This window comes from Pipra filicauda, unplaced genomic scaffold, assembly GCF_003945595.2.
Source record: "Pipra filicauda isolate LSUMZ 115617 unplaced genomic scaffold, ASM394559v2 scaffold455_size529941_pilon, whole genome shotgun sequence".
Classification (NCBI taxonomy): domain Eukaryota; kingdom Metazoa; phylum Chordata; class Aves; order Passeriformes; family Pipridae; genus Pipra; species Pipra filicauda.
In genome coordinates, this window is record NW_024104593.1 from 68,074 (window position 1) to 87,227 (window position 19,154).

The window sequence follows — 19,154 nt, forward strand, 5'->3', positions numbered from 1 at the left end:
AATAATTTAGGTTGGAAAAGGCCTAAGATTATTAGGTCCAACCATTAACCTAACAAGCCCACCACTACACTAAGTCCCTCAATGCCACATCTACATGTCTTTTAAATATCTCCAGAATGGTAACCATGTCCTTGGGCAGCCTATTCCAATCTTTGATGACCCTTTCTTTGAAGAGATTTTTCCTAATAACCAACCTAAACCTCCCCCGGTGCAACTTGAGGCCATTTCCTCTCATTCTGTTGCTTGTGACTGGGAGATGAGATCAACCCCCCACCTGGCTACATCCTCCTTTCAGGCAGTTGTAGATAGCAATAAGGTCTTTCCAGAGCCCCCATCATGTGCCTCCAGGCTAAACAACCCCAGCTCTCTCAGCCATTTTCATAGGACTTATGCTTCAGACTCTTCACCAGCTCTGTTTTCCTTCTCTGGACATGCTCCAGCACTTCAACGTCTTTCCTGTCATGAGAGGCCAAAACTGAACACAGGATTCAAGGTGCAACCTCACCAGTGCTGAGTAGATGTATTCATGCTTAATTAGACACTGTTACCTGTGGTCTGTGTTTGGCCGAGCCACCTGTGAGAGTCTGTTCTTTTCCTGCCAAGTCATGAGAAAACAAGCACTGATAAAGGGGAACTTCGTCCTTGAAGGAAGCATCTTGAGTAAACTGAAATTAATTGGAGCCTGGCTATTGGCTGATGGCTCTTCAATGACAATTGAAGGAGAAAGTGAAGAGGAGGGTGTTGAAGTAAGCCCCTAGACTCATTAGGAAAGACCCTCGATGTGCAGCATGCAGGCACGGGAGGGGTATCACTTACATAATGGAGGGAGGGACTGAAGGCCCCTAACTAGGCGGTGCTGGCCACAATTGCCCAGGTAGACATCACAGACTAACTGTATAAAAAGCAGACAGGTTTTTTTCTCAGGAGAGGCAGCATGCTTGACATTGGAGACCACGTTTTCCTCATAGGGATGCCTGCCAACGTGTTGAGCCTACTGACACCCTGAGAATGCAGAAGCTCATTATATTGAGAATCTTGAACATTCTGGGGTTATTCACAACCTTGTGAATAACACCTGAGTGAGTCGGGGGTTGTCTTGGACTTGTTTCCTTTTCCTGTTTCTCGGTTTCTCGTTTTGTTTGCTATTTCTTTGTAATAAATGCTGTTTTGTTTCACCCCGGTAGTCTCCCTGTTACAGTAGAGGGGGTGATCCCTTCCCTAGTCCTGCTGTCCACACTATTTCTGCTGCAAGCCAGGATGCGATTGGCCTTCTTGGCCACGTGGGCACACTGCTGGGTCATGTTCAGCTACTGTCAACCAGCATCCCCAGGTTCTTTTCCTCTGGGCAGCTTTCCAGCCACTCTTCCCCCAGCCTGTAGCACTGCCTGGGGTGTTGTGACCTGTCGGGTCCCTAGAGGGCAGTCCTGGACTGCCTACTCTGAAGTAGCCAATGTTCAGGATACCGTGGGCAAAATTAAGGTGAAACAATGCCAAACGATCAATTAAAAAGCTTTATTTCTTGCAGGAATGATTTAAACCTTATGATAGATTGAATGGCCTGTAGCAGGAATGATTTAAACACTTGTAAACAGGTCGGGGGTTAAGCTTTTTTGAAAACATGCAGCAACAGAGATCTTTTAACAACCTGTAGCAGCAGCAATTTAAACTTTTGGGGAGAGAAAGAAAAAGATAGGGAAATAGAGGTAGAGAAGAAAGATCTGGGTTACCACCCAGGGTTCAGCACTGTCACTAGTCTGGTTCCTCTGGATGGCAGGTAAACAGAGGGTGGGTTCACAATCCCACTATTTACAGACTAGTTTTTGCACATACACATTTTGTTATTCTCAAGCTTTTCAGAAGGATATTGGAGGGGCTCGTGGTTTCAACCCCCCTCCCCCCACAATTGTAATGCTGCATCAAACTTGTTTTTAGAGATAATTACCCAAGATAAGGAAGTTGGTCCCAGAAAAGGGCTATACTGCCTCCCAAGATGCTCTTTTCTAACCAACCGCACCTTATCTAGCACCTTACCCAGTCAGCGTGGTAACATTCCTTTTCTCTTCTACTGGATGTCTGAGACATTAACTCTGTCAGGTTTACATTAAGGCTTTCAGGTTTTCAGTCTCTCTCATGACCAAAGGGCAGGAACTGGCATTTTGCCTTGTTGAACCTCATACCATGGGCCTGGGCCCATGGATCCAGCCTATCCAGATAACTTTTAGAATCTTCCTGCCCTCCAGCAGACCAACTTAGTGTCATCTGCAAATGGACCGAGGGTGCACTCGATTCCCTTGTCCAGGTCATCAGTAAAGACGTTAAACAGAACTGGTTCCAGTACTGAGCTCTGGGGAACACCCACTGGTGATGGGCCACCAGCTGGATGTAACTCCATTCACCACAATGCTGTGGGGTTGGCCATCCAGCCAGTTTTTTACCCAGCAAAGAACGCACCTGTCCAGGCCAGGGAGCAGTCAGTTATGCCAGGAGAATGCTGTGAAAGATGGTGTCAAAGGCTTTACTGAAGTCCGAGTAGACAGCATACAGAGCCTTTCTCTCATCCACTAACCAGGTCACCTTGTCATAGAAGGAGATCAGGTAGGTCAAGCAGGACCTGGGACCTGCCTTTCACAAACCCATGCTTGCTGGACTTGATCCTCTGGTTGTCTGCATTTGTGACATGCTGACACTCGAGAAGGTCTGCTCCATGACCTTCTCTGACACCAAGGTCAGGCTAACAGGCCTAGTTCCCCAGGTCCTCCTTCTAGCCTTTCTTGTAGATGGGCATCACATTTGCTAACATCCAGTTCTACTGGGACTTCCTTAGTTAGCCAGGACCACTGGTAAATAATGCAGAGTAGCTTGGTGAGGTCTTCTACCAGCTCCTGCAGTACCCATCCTGACATGGAACTCTGCCAACTTCTTTCCCTACCTATGCCTTTTTACTGTTGATTTAATCACAAATGTGATTGATGAAGTTTGAAATGTCCAATTTACTCACATTTGGGATGTCTCTGGTTCTGTGGAAGTTTTCAGAAACAATAGAAAAGATCAGCAGGTTTTAAAGAGCAGCCTGCACTTCTATAAATGCCTTCTATCTCCAGAATGAACCAAAGCAGCTAGACAGCTTTGTGTCTGCCTATGACTAAACTGTGGGCTCATTGGTGTCCTCTTAAGGCAGGCAAGGAGGGGCAGTCACCATGTGGGGTTTGTCAAGGAGTCCTTAGAAACTTCCTGTTCAATTAGCAAAACTATTCTTGCTCAGACAAGGCTAATGATTTCCACAGTTAACTATTACCACTGGATTTTGTACAACTTCTGAAAAAAATCTCGGACTAGTAAGAAACTAGAAAGAAACTAAGACAGAAACTACTTATATTTACTTCTTCAGAGCATGTACTCTACCAAAACTTACCTCCCTTTGTAAGAGTTAAAAACACAGAGAATTAACAGTTAGTCATTGGATTGCAAGTTTTTCTGTCCTCTGGGCAACACTGCTAAGAAAACATACCCAATGTGAAAGTGCCAAGGTGTAGTGGAAAAATGCCACCACCTGTTAGAGGGCTACTAAAAACTCTGTTTCTGTGTGGCTAAACATAGAGAAAATTAATTGACAGAGTGTATGAAAATAACTACAGAGACTGTGAGGCAAGGAAACACTGATTGATCACCAGCCTTCTCTAGTAACATTTCACTGAGTGTTGTGACTGCAAGACCCCTTGATAAGGTCTGGGAGTTGCAGGCAGCACCACTTGTCATGGTGTGTTGGATATAGGTTACCATCGGTTTATCAGCAGATCAATCTCTCATCTGTAATCTCTGCAGCAGGTTCTATTGTATTGCAGTAGTCAGAGTGGAAAAAGGTATTCCCACTGTCAGAAAACACTTGATCACACTGTTGAAGAATTGTCTGCCTGTAATCTGTTACTTGCTTCTGGAACAGTCTTGACTGTTTCAAACATAGGATTGTGCAGTAGTGGCTTGGGAAAGACCTTTTCCATTACTGAAGTTTCCCTGCTACTGAGGATGCTGAATGTCAGTTCTACTCCTGCTTGTCTTTTCTTGACTCCTCTTAAAAAACACAATGGCTTCAAATTGCTGACAGAAGTATGCCAAGGGGCTGTAACCTGTGATACTTACATAAGCACCTCTTGATATTCTTGGTTATTTTTTTGCTTCTGCATTTCTGTTTTTACCCCTATACCTCATACATTGTCATGTGAATTCTCTTCCCTTTTGCTGTACACAGACTTTGAGAACCTTGTTTATTTGCTAAAATGCATCAGTAATACAGTATATTCAGAGGCTCAGACTTTTGCCCACTCAGATGCATCATTACTCCAGATGCAAAGTGCAATACTAATATTAGAATAGATCCTGTACTGTTTCTCCTGACTGGCTGCCAGCGGTCTAAACAGATTCTGCACACAGGTGGAGAAGTACTCTGATGTAAGAGACTGAATTTGCTGGTGCCAGGCAGCAGACTCTCTGCCCTGTACCGAATGATGTGGGCAGTGAAATAGGTTCAAGTTATTAAAGTTGGATGATAATGCTGTTTTCTTCTCCATCTGTTTCTGCAATGTTTTGTTAGTATTAAGTAACACTACCCCAGTATTTTTAAATAGCTCTTTCAAAGCAGTGCTTGAGAAAAAGCTGACTGTCTGACCATGCTGATGTTGCTTTGCTCAACTGGTGTTTTGCTGTAAAAATGTTTTGATGTTATCTCCCCATCCTGGCCCGAACTGGTGTACAGTGTGTTGTCTGGGAGGCTACTGTTGCCTTCCTTCTGTGTTTCCTGTACACACTAGATAGCCTGCTATAATTATTGGCCTTTAAAAGGAGTTATGTCTTGTGGCATAACTCCATGGTAGAACAGAGATAGTGTTATGTAGAGCCATCACCTTCACTAAGTGGAAAGAAGGGGGAATCTGACCTGCCTGGGGTTTTTGAGAACTGCCTCAGCTCCTTTTGCAGAGTGTGTGTTTCCAAATGCAAAAGGTTCACGTGTTTCACTAACTGCTTGTATCATATCCAGACTTTCTTATGTTGTGGAGAGAAGGGGAAGTATTAATTTCTTTGTGTGTCCAGGAAAAGGAACATTTTTTTTTCCATAGCACAAAAGAAATAACTACATTATTCTTCACAAGAGAGGTTACATAGCTCATGAAGTGTTGCCACAGAAACCTAAACCATCTGAAAACTTGTCAAGAGACACGAGAGTATGGATTTGACCTCCACTTACAAACATGACTCCTATGTCCTGAGTAGCTCCATGCCTCTCCTGTGTGATAAGACACATCTTCAGTGCCAAGATGCATATAAGAACTACTTAGAAAGGTATGTCTCCTTGCAGCTTCTTTCAGAACTTCACGGTTAACTTCATTTTTGAAGAAGACAGATTAAAAGAAAGCATTAAGTTTTTATTCCTTCTCTATATGTATGCCAACAAGCTGTGAGGGAACCATACAGACATTGATGGTCATACAGCAGCATTGGGAGCTCTCTGAATTCACTTCCTTTGCATATCTGACAGGCCTACAGGCATCCTATGTAGAGAAGGGCCATGGGAATTCCTGCAACTATATCCAGCAATATCACCTTTAGGATAGTCTGAACGTAATCCAGGGTTGATCCACACATGCAGAGGATCAGACACATCTAAAATATGTAAAATTTGCTAGGTCTGAGCAGTTCATAAAGCATGGGACCCTTTCTGTGTATGCTGCAGTTTTTCCAGGAATGTACAAGAGATGTACTGTGCTGGTTTAAAAGGTAAACCGGCAGGGGAAATGAACCCAACTCAAAAGAGAGATTATAAATCAGAATAACAATTTAATAAAATAATACAATAAGTACGATTATACAGACCAACAATTGGTTTTAACCCACAAAACCCAAATGTATAACCCAGCACCCTGGGGCATGAACAGAGTGGTGTTCTTTGGGCCCCCTGAGTCCAAAGTAAAAGGAGAGGGGAAAACCTGTTGGTGAGAGTGCTGTTGCAGTCCGGTCAAGAGTGGTGGTTGCAGTCTGGTTGAAAAGTGGTGGTTGCAGTCTGGTTGAGAGCGGTGATCTGCAGCCTTCCTCTGGATCCCACGAGTGGTTAAAAAAGTCCCAAGACCCCAAGATTATATATCCTCCAGTTCAGGCAGGAATGCCCAGTACCTCCCTCGGGGCGGGGAGTTCCACAATGGGTGTGAGGACAGGAGCATCCTCTTATCTCACAGGCCTCTTAACACCCAGTTTATAGCCTGAGGAGTCAGGCTGCTCTGGGCAGAGGGTGTAAATGGTCTATTGATAACAGTTTCTGGGAAATGGCATGGAAGGCTATAGAACACAGAGTTTTGGGTTACACCCATACAGTGATGAACTGGTCCCAGCTGTTCTAATTTGGACATGTGCTCAGGAAATATGGACACATAATGCACTCAAGCTCTACTGCTGGTAAAACAGGCAAAGTGTGCATCAACCTATGCCCTTGTTTCTCAGTAGCAGTACCTTGGTGTAGGAGGCTTGTCTTTGTGGGAGCTTATTTCCTTCTCCACCAGCAGAAATTCTCTTCTCTGCATGCACTGGGAGAAAACTTTCAGTCACACAGTTACAACAACCATGCTAGTTTAGGTAGTAAGTCATAAGTAGAAAGTTTAGAGGATTTTCCCTCCCCTGTGCGCACCTTTCAGCTAGCTAACGTGGGTAGGCAGATAGTTAGAATTTGTGTATTTCTTAAACTATTTTTACTTATTTTATTTTATTTTTATAATGCTGTGCAAATGTAATAGCTTATGAATGGTGCTGACATTGAGATTTGTCCCAATGTACAGAGGCAATTTATTTTTTAAAATTCAAAATGATATAGGGAGTTAGGAAGTCGGGAAAGTTATGTGAATGCAGCATTAAAATTACCTGGCTGAAATGAGTGAAAGTCAGACTTTAGTGCAGCTGCATGTTTGCAACACCATAAACTGCAATTTTTACACTAAGCACACAGGAAATGCTCCTTATTTAGAATTACTTGATTTGTGAAGTCTATGACCCACAAGTGCAAAATACCCACATTTACACAATTTTGAACACCTAGTTCTGCATAGGCAATGTCAACAGATGGTATTCATTGGAATAGCTTCAGTGAAACCAAGGCTGCTTAGTGCAAGTGAAGGATCTTTCTTTCTGTGTTTTGATATACTTAACTTCTTTGTATCTGAAACAGATATATAACTTCGTCTTTTATAGGTGTTTAGGTCAGCACCTTAGCTGTAGCTCCAGAGCTCTAATGAAATGTATCACAGACACATTGGTTATAATTTGCAGTATTTTTCAAAACACTGCAAATGGAAATCTTTGCCCAAACCCCCTCAAAAATCAAGCTGCATACTGAATGAATTTTCTTTTAAAGGCCCAGGTTCAACAAAACACACAGGCTTTCACTGTGCTATTCTCTAAGCGTTGCTAGGTTTTACTGATCCCTACTGTTGTGGTTTAAACTCAGCCATCAACCAAGCCCCATGCAGCCACTCACTCACTGCCCCACCAGTGGGATCACGGGGAGAACTAGAAGGGTAAAAGCTGGAAAACTCGTGGGTTGAGATAAGGACAATTTGATAGGTAAAGCTAAAGCTATGCACACAAGCAAAACAAAACAAGGAATTCGTTCACTGCTTCCTATGGGCAGGCAGACGTTCAGCCATTGCCCAGAAAGCAGAGCTCCATGACATGCAACTGTTACTTGGGAAGGCAAACACAATCAGTCCCGATATCCCCCACTTCCTCCTTCTTCCTCTCATTTTACATACTGAGTATGATATTATATGGTCTGGAGTATCCCTTTGGTCAGTTTGGGTCACCTGTCCCAGCTGTGTCTCCTCCCAGCCTTCCATGTACCCCCAACTTCTTCGCCAGTGTGGCAGTGTGAAAAGCAGAAAAGGCCTAAAAAATACATCTTTGTATTACCAGTTTTGTGTTCAGCACAAATCTAAAACACTGCCCCATACAAGACACTGTGAAGAAAATTAACTCTACCCCAGCTGAAACCAGCACACCTACTCAAGTGTGAAACTTTGAAACATTCTATTCAATTAATTATTGTAACTGAAATATCTGAACAGCACATATATAGTATTGCTGCATTGGTATTAAATTACCTTTCCTACTGTATAGTCATGTTCCTTCCGACTAAACACACCATATCCCAAATGACACTGTAGGTTTAAGATGATGCTATTGCATATCAGAGTTCATGTCAGATGATTTTGCAACTTAAGGTTTCAAAATTCTCATCTCCTCCAGGCTACACACATAGCTGTCTCTGTCTGTCTGCAGATACGTAATCTAATTTTAATTTAGTCTTGCTTGGGTATAGGTCTTGCCTAACCCTCCAACAACATATGGTTCATATCCTCCATTCCCTCCTGTACCCCCTAATGTTTTCAAGATTGTGCTACATGGGAGACTATTAATATCTGTGAGATAAGAATTAGAGTTACGATAAAACTGTAACATATTTTGAAGGAATAGTAGCACTGCTGGCTTACACAAAGTAAAATAAATTCATAATGCCTAAGACAGATGGACTTGCTTATCATATTCTGAATATTTTGCAAGAGCTGAGGTTATATCTAAAATGCGTAGACTGTTTTCCAGCAAAGATGGAACCTAAAAAGCTTTTTGGTAACTCTTGGTTGGCATCTGAAATGTGAGATCTCTGAACAAGCCTTTGCTTAGAGATGGGCTGAACCTCATAGGTTTTTCACTTTTTAATACTTTATTAATGCTTCTGCTGCAATAACACATCTGTATATACTCATGGTTCATCCTGTTGGACCATTACTCCAGCAAAATGATGTGCCTGGACATGGGCACAAGGTCAGCATCTCACCGCTGCAGTGGCGTCTGGACATCTCCTTTTGTCCTAGAGAAACAAGAGCGTCTGGGGCAAACTCTGTTTGAAATAGACAGTTCAAATATGCTGATACCTAATTGCATCATTTACTCTATAATACTCGAAATCTAGACTTCCTTCCTGTGCAAAGTTAACTGGAAGCTTATTTGCCTCATGACCCTTAGTGTGGTTTGGAAGGAGGGAAAAAAATCCCAAACAACACAACCAACAAAAAACACCTTGGGTTAGCTCCAAGACTATTTAATTTCAACTTCCTACCAGTAACCATAATGCTCTCTAGGGGAAGTTGCTAGGAAGGGTAAAAAGTTGCTAGGAAGGGTAAAAAACCACAGTCTTGTGGCTGCAGCACTGGTCAGACAGGCAGCTTTGTGACAGATTCCTAGTGTGACTGAGAGCAAATCTTTTTAAATTACAGGGCCCTCCTGTATTCACCAGAAAACCTGATGTATATCTTCCTCCTCTGGAAATAATGGACCTCTACACCACTACTCAGGTATATTACAAGCACCCAAATGGTAAGCCAGCCAAGATGTGTCAACCTTTGGCCCACGTTAAAAAAATTACTGAGCCATTCATTAGCTCTTCTGTAATGAAAGAAGAATATAAGCCTTGGCTGTGCAAGAAATTAAAACCTATCACTCACGCTCTGGAGCTGACTTTCCTAGCAAAAAAAAATATATTTCTTGACTACTTTTCAGACCCATCATGCACCTCATTCGCTCACAGTGATGCATGGCCTATTACAAAGACCCACCCGGTTACATCTTTGAGGGAACCGATGCTGATGGTCACAGTCTCTATATCACTACTCCCAAGAGTGAGTGCCTGTAAAGGAAACAAGTAAAAAGAGAGCGGACGCAGCCTTCTTGGAAACGGGTTCAAAGAGCAGGGCCTCAGTGAGCTACAAATGACAGTTTGATTTTTTTTTGTAACCTTCTTTCAAACCAATCACCGGGTTTGCATTTAGAGAGCTCTTAAAATAAACTTAATTCCCTGTCAGTGACTTTTTCTGGATCATTTGCATAAATGAAGAATACAAAATCGAGGGAAAAGACACATTGATCCTTGTTTCTCTGTATTTTTTTTTTTTTATTTTCCCCACCTAACATTTGGTCATTGATTGAAGGAGGTGTCCTGAGACACTAGCAGAGAGACTTCTTGGTAATATACATCATTATTGGTGTAATGGGGGTTCAGCCGCATCCATAAAAACAGAGGTAGAACAGGTAAATTATATGCTCTGAAGTCACACTTAAAAGTCATTGCTGGATAAGTGTATCAGGGCTTAATTAAACACTGATACTTTTGGTCTGTGTTTGGCCCAGCCACCTGTGAGTTTATCTTTTTCCTGCCAAGTTATGAGAAAACAAGCACTGATAAACGGGAACTTCGTCCTTGAAGTAAGTATCTTGCATAAACTCAAATTAATTGCTCTCTTCTGACTGATTAATTGCCTTTCAAGGGCACTTGAAAGGCAAAGCAAAGAAGAGGGAGATGAAGTAAAACCCCTAGACTTAGTTAGAAAAGACCCCTGAGGTATAACACACATGCGCAAGGGGAACCCTGAGTTACTCACGCATGTGCAGAAGAGATCCCACTTGCATAACCAGGGAGTGGGACTGAGGGCCTCTAGCGGGCCGGTGCTGGCCACACCAGCCCAGGTAGACGTCACTCAGTTAATTGTATAAAAGCAGTTAGCTCTTGTTGGAGGTTGGCAGCAAGCTTCACATCAAGGACAACGTTGCCTTTTGTGGGGATGCCCGCTATTTTGTGAGCCTGCTGACTCTCCGGGAATGCAGCTTCTGCTATGGGTAATTCTAGGTATTCTGAGTCGGTAACATAACTTTATAAGCAACACCTGGGTAACTGGGGGAGCCATACCAAGGGCTTATTTTCCTCCTCCTTCCTCTCTTTCGGGTTTGTTTGTTTTGTTAGCTACCTCTTGGTAATAAATATCAGTTTTTGCTGAGCTTTCAATGGTGTTATGGTTTCAGCTGCAGTATCCTCTGAACTGTCCCTGTTACAATAAGTCTGAGATTTCAGCCTTTTTCAGTACTCCCATCAAAGACACATACAAAAGCTACAATTGCTGGATAAATATTACTGAATATTGCACCTTCAATAATTGTGTCACTGTGCTGTCCAGAACTAAGCTATCAGATGGGAGGTTTTCCTGCCAAAGATACCACCCTAGGCTGACACCTTGCAAGGGAACCTTTTCAGTAAAAGCTCTTCACTGCAGGATGCTGGACAGTTACCAGAAATGTCAAAGGGTTGAAATTGTCATGTGTTGCTACAGTTCAGCCAGCAGCTAGAGTGATACTATCTTTTGGATAGGGCCAGTATTAAGCTTCTCACCAGAACTCTTAATTTCTCTGTCCAAAGTGCTTTCTGTAGGCTTTCAAGTGTTCCATTAGCTCTATGAAACTTTCTGACTTCTAAGAGCATTCCACTTTCCTAAATCCTCCTCTCCCTTACTCCTGGCAACTCTCGCTGTTTTCTAAGTATTTAGTTAGAGTCCTAGCTAGAGCTATTGTGTGCTTGATGATTCTTTTGGGTCCCTTCCAACCCTATTTATATATGATTCTATGATTCTGTGAAAGACTTGTGTCTGACCACCAAAGCAGCATTTAAAGAGGAAGTGGAAGACAATTTCTATATAAATGTATTTTAAAACTTTGAAAAAGCCTTGAAACCTGTTGGGATAGAAATTTTCCATAGGTGCTTGCAAGTTAAAGCCAAACATATTCCATCTGAAAAAATGAATGCTTAAACCTGAGGGTGGGAAGCAATTGGAACAATACCCTAAAGGCACAGTGGGTCTGCTTCACTTAAAGTCCTTGAGTCAGCCCTAAAGGCCTTTTCTAAACATAGGCTCTAGTTCAATGAAAAATTATGTGCTTGCAGCAGGAACAACTAGGCAAACCTCTACAGACTACACTACACAAAAGGACCAAACTGTGCAGTCATTGATGACTCTATACAGCCTTCAGAAATTCATGAATCTGTAAAACAGTCACTCACCCATAGTAAGTAATTGAGCTAGAGTATGTTTGGCTTTTTTTCTTTTTCAGCTCCTCCTCTTACCAGCCTTCTTGAACCTTCATTTCTTTAATACTGAACTTCAACAGGAAAATACTTTTTCTTTCCTGTCTCTTTTGATTCAATTACTTTTCTGATTTTAGTTATCAATCTGTAATTCTGTCAATTCTGAAAGAGAGTTTATATGAAAGAAATAGCTGAGGCTTGTGACTGTGCAAGAGATTGTTCTTTTATGTGTGAAAGCTCCCTAATGTTCTTTCAGCATGTTTTTCAACGCCTTTTAAGTTGGTGTTACCCTGAAGTAAAGCCTTTGTGTCCTGTCTGATCTCCCTTGGAAGAAGTGTTTGGTTTTGTCAGTTTCCTATCCACATGGATGACAAGAAGGTGATGGATTCACCTTCTTGATGATTCACCAAAGGGAAACCATGCTTGACCAACCTGATTGCCTTCTATGATGAAACAACTACCTGGATGCATGAGGGGAGAGAAGTGGATACTGTCTATCTCAACTTCAGAATGGCATTCAACACTATGTCTCAGAATAACCTCAAAGCTAAACTCAGGAAGTGAGGCCTGGACGAGTGGACAGTGAGGTGGATTGAGAACTGGCTGAATAGCAGATCCCAGAGGGTCATCATCACAGTAGCACAGGGTCTAGCTGGAGGCCTGTCACTAGTGGTGCCCTCAAAGGTTTTATACTGGGCCCTGTATTGTTTAACTTCTTCATCAGTGACCTGGATGAAGGGGCAGATGCCATTTGAGCAAGTTCACTGATGATACAAAGCTTGGGGGAGTGGCCGATACCCCAGAGGGCTGTGCTGCCCTTGACAGGTTGGAGGGATGGGCAGAGACCTGTCTGAAATTCAACAAAGAGAAGTGCAGGGTCCTGAACCTGGGGAGGAATAACCCCAAGTACTGGTACAGGTTCGGGGCTGACATACTGGGAAGCAGCTCTGTGGAGAAAGACCTGGAGGTCCTGGTGAACAACAAGCTCTCCATGAGCCAGTAGTGTGTCCTGGTGGCCAAGGTGGCCAATTGTATCCTGGGATGCATTAGGAAGAGCACTGTCAGCAGGTCAAGGGAGGTGATCCTGCCCCTCTACTCATCCCCAGTGAGGCCACATCCGGAGTGCTGTGTCCAGTTCTGGGCTCCTCAGGACAAGGGAGATGTGGAGCTTCTGGAGCAGGTCCAGTGGAGGGTCCCAAAGATGATTAAGGGACTGAAGCATCTCTCTTCTAAGGAAAGGCTGAGAGAGCTGGGCCTGTTCAGCCTTGAGAAGATAAGGCTGAGCTTCATCAATGTCTGTAAATATCTGAATGGAACGTGTCAAGAGGATGAAACCAGGCTCTTCTTGGTGATGTCAAGCAATAGAACAAGACACAATGGGAAGAAACTGATGTACAGAAAGTTCTACCTGAATATGAGGAAGAACTAACTTATTGTGGGAGTGACTGTGCACTGGAACAGATTACCCAGAGAGGTTGTGGAGTCTCCCTCACTGGAGATATTCAAGAACCATCTGGGTGTGATCTTCTGCCATGTGCTCTAAGATAACTCTGCTTGAAGAGGGAAGTTGGACAAGAAGACCCACTGTGGTCCCTTCTAACTTTAACCATTCTGTGATTCTGTGACCTTGCACTCATGATGCAGCACAAGAAAACACTTCTCAGTGAACAAATCAGTGGAGAGAGAGAAGTTAGCTGTAGTCAACATCCTACTTTTGAAGAATGGATAATGGCATTGTTGCCTAAAGATCGGGAGCAGAAAAAAATCCAGGTAAATTTAGTAGAGATAAGATACAGAACAGGCCTTCTGGCACAAGGAGTATGAAAAGGCACGTCCACCCCATGTCCACAGGTTCCACAATTTATGGTCCAATCCGAGAACCACCCACTCCCAGGTCTGCCCCTCAGGCACACCTCCCCCGAAATTGAGTTGGAGGTCCTAAGACCCTTTTCTTCCTCTTCTTCATGGCACGTACTGTCTTTGGAGCTTCTCCAAGGTTCCAGGGTTGAAGGTTGCTTTGACTATGATGGTATCTTGTTGATCAGGCCTGAGGTGAAAATATTCTTAAACAGGAGGTGTTTAGTACAGTCTTTAGCCTAAACAAGCTTAAAGAATTTAGAAAATTTGATATGAAATGGGGGAATAGGGTTTGGTAAGCATTAACTACAATTCTAAAGTGTGACAGACTATACAGCTACATTAAAATCTACAAAAGCTAAAAATCCTAAAAATTCAAAGGCATCAGCATGAATACCTAAATATTGGCTGAAGTACAAAGGCTACAATCAAGAAGTTTCAAAAGCTAAAAGGAAAGGATGAAACAAAGGTGGCTTTGTCCTTGGCAGGGTTGAGAAAGGCATCCAGGGGAGTTGTACCTTGAAGCACGCAAAAAAAGAACAAGGAGGATTGTGCTAGAGCAATAACGGATGAAAAACGTTACTGTCAAAGCCAGTTACTACAGTGGTATTGACTACTGTGATCATTGCTGTGGTGGTTTGAGACCCTCAAAAATCCAATTTCCAAGTCCAAGCCCCCCTCCCACAACCTGTTTCAGTGTGAGAGGGTTTTCAAGACATAACACAACTCAGTGGGGGGGAAGGGAATTATATTACAGTTTATTACTTACACAAATAAACACTATAATACATTATATACACAATTCTAACTATCTCTCCTATGGTAAAGCAATATATTTACATTAGGTCAAATCTCTCCTTTCCCTCCAATAAAAGTTCAGAAGGGAAGAAGGAAGGATCCTTTCCACTTTCAGAGCAGCAGTGTCTCTCCTCTTCAAAGCAGCAGTCATAGCTGGAGTTGTTGTAGCTAGAAAATATCTTTCTCTCTCTCTCCATTACAATGCAAGGGGTCTCCTCTCACCCCTTGGCCCTTCAGCTCCAACAGAAGGTCTCACCCGTGGACTGCCAGCAGGGACAAAACTCGCTTCACCACGGTCATATCACAGAATGCAAGACATCCCGTGAAAGTCCCTTCCTCGATGGGTCAAGTTCCCTCGAGTCAGAATGTTTAGGGCAGCTCTCAGTTCAATCTTTGCCCCAGGCATTCTACTGGAGCTCCTTTGCTTTGTCTCAGCTGTCAACGTGGCAGCAGGAGGAGGCAAGGCCACTTCCCCCTGGTGGGAAGTTCCATCCTGGTCCAGCTCTCAGGACGACTCCGAGTTCTCAGCTCTTCTCTCTCTCTCTCTAGCTGCTGCTGCATTTTGGGACTCCTTAAGAGTTTGGAAGCCCACCCCTCCTTTCTAGGAGGTCTCGGGGTTTTGGGAAAGTATTTCAGTCTTACCCCAAAACAGCTTCTGCTGAGTTTTCTCTGCTCTGTTGCCAGTTCTCCCTCCTTGCAGGACATCTCTGCGGCTCTCAGCTTGGTTCCGTGCCATCTCTGCTGCTTGTTATCTCTTTTGGCTCTCAGCCACAGTTCTCTGTTTAGTGCTGCTCTGCTGCCTCTTTCAGTGTCTCTGGCTGCGACTCACAGCAAGGAAACTTTCTCCAGCTCTTAGCTACAGTACTTGGCCCAGTTTAACACTGTTCCAGGTTCCTGCAGTCCCCAGCCAGGGGCTGGGGGACCTTGGCCCCCAGTGGAGCTCCTGGCCCCTCTCGCCTCGTGGTCTCAGACCATAGCTGCCTCTCTTCTAACTACGTCATCTTCTTCTTTCTTTTCCGGTCTGGTGCGATATGTTTTAATTTTGCAGGGGCGCTGATTGGGTCAACATCAAGAAACGCCATCCCCCTGGAGTTAACCACTTTCCAGCTCCAGGGGAAAACCCTTTTTAACCCAGGACAATTGCCAATAAATGTCAGCTGTGCACAGGAACAGTTCCACGTATGTACACTGCACAGACTGTTTGGAGGGATAGCTTCTACCTGCATCCCTGAAAACATAGAAGAGGAGAACTAACCAACACTACTGAACTCCAGGGCAAAGCACAATCTATTTCGCAAGTTTTAGGCACAAAAGCTGAATAAAGAAGATGTTCGAACTACATTTTAGAGGAGTAGCAGCTAATAGAAAGTTACAAATGTTTCCTTAGCCAGGAGGAAGGCAACACTGCAGGTCCTGACTGTGAAAAGGCTGAGCAAAATTACTGAATTCCCCTATTCTCAGTAGGAAACGAGACAACTCCGAAAGAAACCAAGTTATCTGCAATAATGGGAGAGATAACTAATCCATTCAGTTTTGACTTGTATGATATCAGCCTTACAACCACCTGTGCCTGCAAGGACTGCCAGCCCCAGTACCTTGCATCTGCAGAAGGCAATCCATCTGGAGAAGCTTCGCAGTTTGCAATAGGTGAGAGGTCAAAAAAAATCAGTATATTATATATTTATGGTCTAGAAATAGAAACAAGCAGTAAATTTGTGAAAATTATACCACTACAAATTCTAAAAAGGGCTTCACCCAATACTGTAGACTACTAAGGAGAGCGAATTGTCAGCACCTAGAGTGTTTCCGAGCTATGGAGAAAGTGTTGAAAGATAAGTGGTATGCTTCAGCAAGGATTGAGGGTGTTCATATCACAGAGGGAAGCAATATAGGTCTTGGGCATGGTATTCAGGAAGCAGAAGGCAGCTGAACTTAATATGTGAAAAACCAAACCTTTTCTTTGCAAGACAAAAAAAAAGACCTTTCCTGGGGCACAGGTAGGATCTTCCAAAGGGATCCATATTATCTAAGTTGGAAAGAGGTGTGCAGAGAACTGCGGTCTGGGTTCACTGGGATGGGAAACTTCCATAATGAATTTTCTGAGCAGACTTTGCTTTTGGCTGATCCCACTAAAAATCCCTCTTCCCCCCAGTGTAGTAGTGTCTGTCTCTTTCCCACATTGGAAGCAGTAGTTTGATAAGTTGTGCTTTTGGGAGAAATACTGCTTTGGAGGAACCTGATTTTCCCTTCTCTATCTGACTGCACGTCAGTCCCAGGAATGTTTTAGGCTGCATTCAGCAGAGTAACTCTAATATTGGCAATGGTGTGTTCAGCTCTATGTTCCCTGTTTCCACCAGCTCACTAGTGCTGTGCTTGTCAATATGAACTGCCTCCAGAACAGTAAAAGGGCTCATGTGCACTTCCAAATGCCATCACACAGGCTCAGGCATATTACTTTGCAAGGTCCCTGCTCTGCTTTGCTCTCTGCTAAAAAAAAAAAAAAGTGCCTGTTGGATCCTCCCTGCACAGCTGGATTTGATTTTCTGTGATTTGTATGTAGTGGGCTAACACTGAGATTTTTCTTTTTTGGTAATAAAATCATTAGGTTGTATGCTATTACTTGAAAACTGACTCGAACAGCATTTCAGAAGGCAAAGTGTTTTAACAAGCATCCACTAACCTTATTGGCTATTTATTTAAACCAATAATTTCTGCTTTAAAAAAAAAAGCACTATGTTGAAAAGGCTGGAAGGAAGTTCCCATATAGCCCAAAAGCTCCTCAGCCCAAGCATTAAGTACTGCCTTAAGAGAAGAATCCATCCTCTCTCCTTACTTGGAGAGCAAGCTGTTCACAGCCTGTCTGGTGTGATCCTTCTGGCTTGTTTTATGATTTTCTGCTTTCCCATTGACCCTTATAGTATTAAAGAGGGTAGCAGTAGTGAGTAGTTTCCCATGTCTATGTCATCCAAAGCGTGTGTGGGTAACTACACACTTACTATGGAATCGTTCACATCCTGTACCGCTTAAATAAAGAGTATTTATACGTAATCAGAGGGCGACTCTCTGGTGTCCCTTTCCCTTTTAGCCACATACAATGGCATTCTTTTCTGTGTATCTATGCAAATATAAAACTTCTCTTTGCAAAGGGCTTAAAGGCTTAAACAACATTCTCGGTTTTCCCTTTTTTCACTCCCCCAAGAGGTATGCTGTGTGTTAGCAAGATGGACAGAGAAGTGCAACACAATCAAGCAACAGACCCTTTGCTCATTGTTTCGGCTTAAACCCCAAGTTATCAGAGTTTCAAAAACCCTATCCCTTTCTCAAGCTAGCGGAGATGTCTCTGTGGTCTTCCCTGGTTGCAGAGCATTTGCTCTGCTTGCAGAGAGGAGTCTCCTGCAAGAGAGGAGGGCCCTGTTAAACTGCAGCGTTTGTTGGTGCCATCCTGCCTGCTGTGCTGCAGCCTTCCTATAATCTCAGGGATTTAGCCAAAATTATCCTGGTATCCTGGGTATTTGAGTTTCTGGGTATTTGACAAGTGTGGAAGCACCCTGTAAGGCACCCTGCCTCTGGTGAAGGATGAGCATTTTGTGATATCAGGGTTGCTTTAGCTGTCTGCGTTTAAAGATGATGCTGCAGTAGCAACACCCACAATTCTGTTCAGAGGAATGTGGCCTTCAGAAACATGATGTCCATCTTTCTCAAGAGCTGCTGCTCTTGCTGAAAGCAGCAGTCATTTTGAAGGGACTGTGGAAGAAGCATTGTAGGATGAAATCTCTCCTTGGAGAGAAATAATTTTAATATTTAAATTTAGTAATTAAATCAGCTCTCAAGGTCAAAGACCTGCAGGCATTTTTGAAGCAAGTGAAGGAGCAATGAGTGGATCTAGGCTTTTGTCACTGGGACAGTGAGATGCCAAGGAGAAATGGATGTGACACAGTGCTGTATTGCTCCTTCCCGTCTGCCATAGTTCATGGACAATCAACATGTGCAATTCAGAGCAGCCTGAGGCAGTATAACTGTTATAGATTCAGAGAGGAGCACTGAAGACATTCCCATGCAGTCCTGTTTCTGTGTGCTAGAAGTGTGTTTAGGTCTCCCAACATGTGAACTCACCAGTCACAGTGCCAAAGGCAGGCACCAGTGTAAAGCTGGTATGCACGAAGGGCAAAGCATGTCCAGTGGCCTTCCTGCACTACAAACAAAACAAAAAGCACTAGCAACATTCTCGTGAGAATGAATTACATCTGACTGGGGTTATAGCTCATCATATTTGCTGCAAATAGTTCAACTTTTACACTTATTACTTTATATTGTCAGTTACTTTCCATGTCATTAACAGGGTATATGCTTTGCCATCAGCATCTGTAGCAATAGTACTTACAAGATTGATTGTTTCATGTCTTTTTTTTCCAATTTTTTTATTGTTCAGAGGTAATTTTTTTGCTGCCATAACCTTGTATCTCCCCATGTAAAGCCTTCTCTATATGAGCACAAGCTAGAGCCACGGTCCAAGGGGGGATGGGGCCGTGACACAACACGGCCGGGTCCGGAGACCAGG

The 19,154-nt window shown here is 43.3% G+C and overlaps 1 protein-coding gene across 1 annotated transcript; it reads left to right on the forward strand.

The window, feature by feature from the left end:
• The first annotated feature begins 605 nt into the window (after positions 1–605).
• On the forward strand, positions 606–9,882 carry SAXO1 (stabilizer of axonemal microtubules 1). Its single transcript, XM_039385970.1, is given in 7 exon segments — positions 606–746; positions 5,112–5,196; positions 5,199–5,334; positions 7,484–7,553; positions 9,309–9,557; positions 9,559–9,620; positions 9,622–9,882. Coding segments are annotated over 7 exon segments (846 nt in total). The 3' UTR covers positions 9,725–9,882.
• The last annotated feature ends 9,272 nt before the right edge of the window (positions 9,883–19,154 follow it).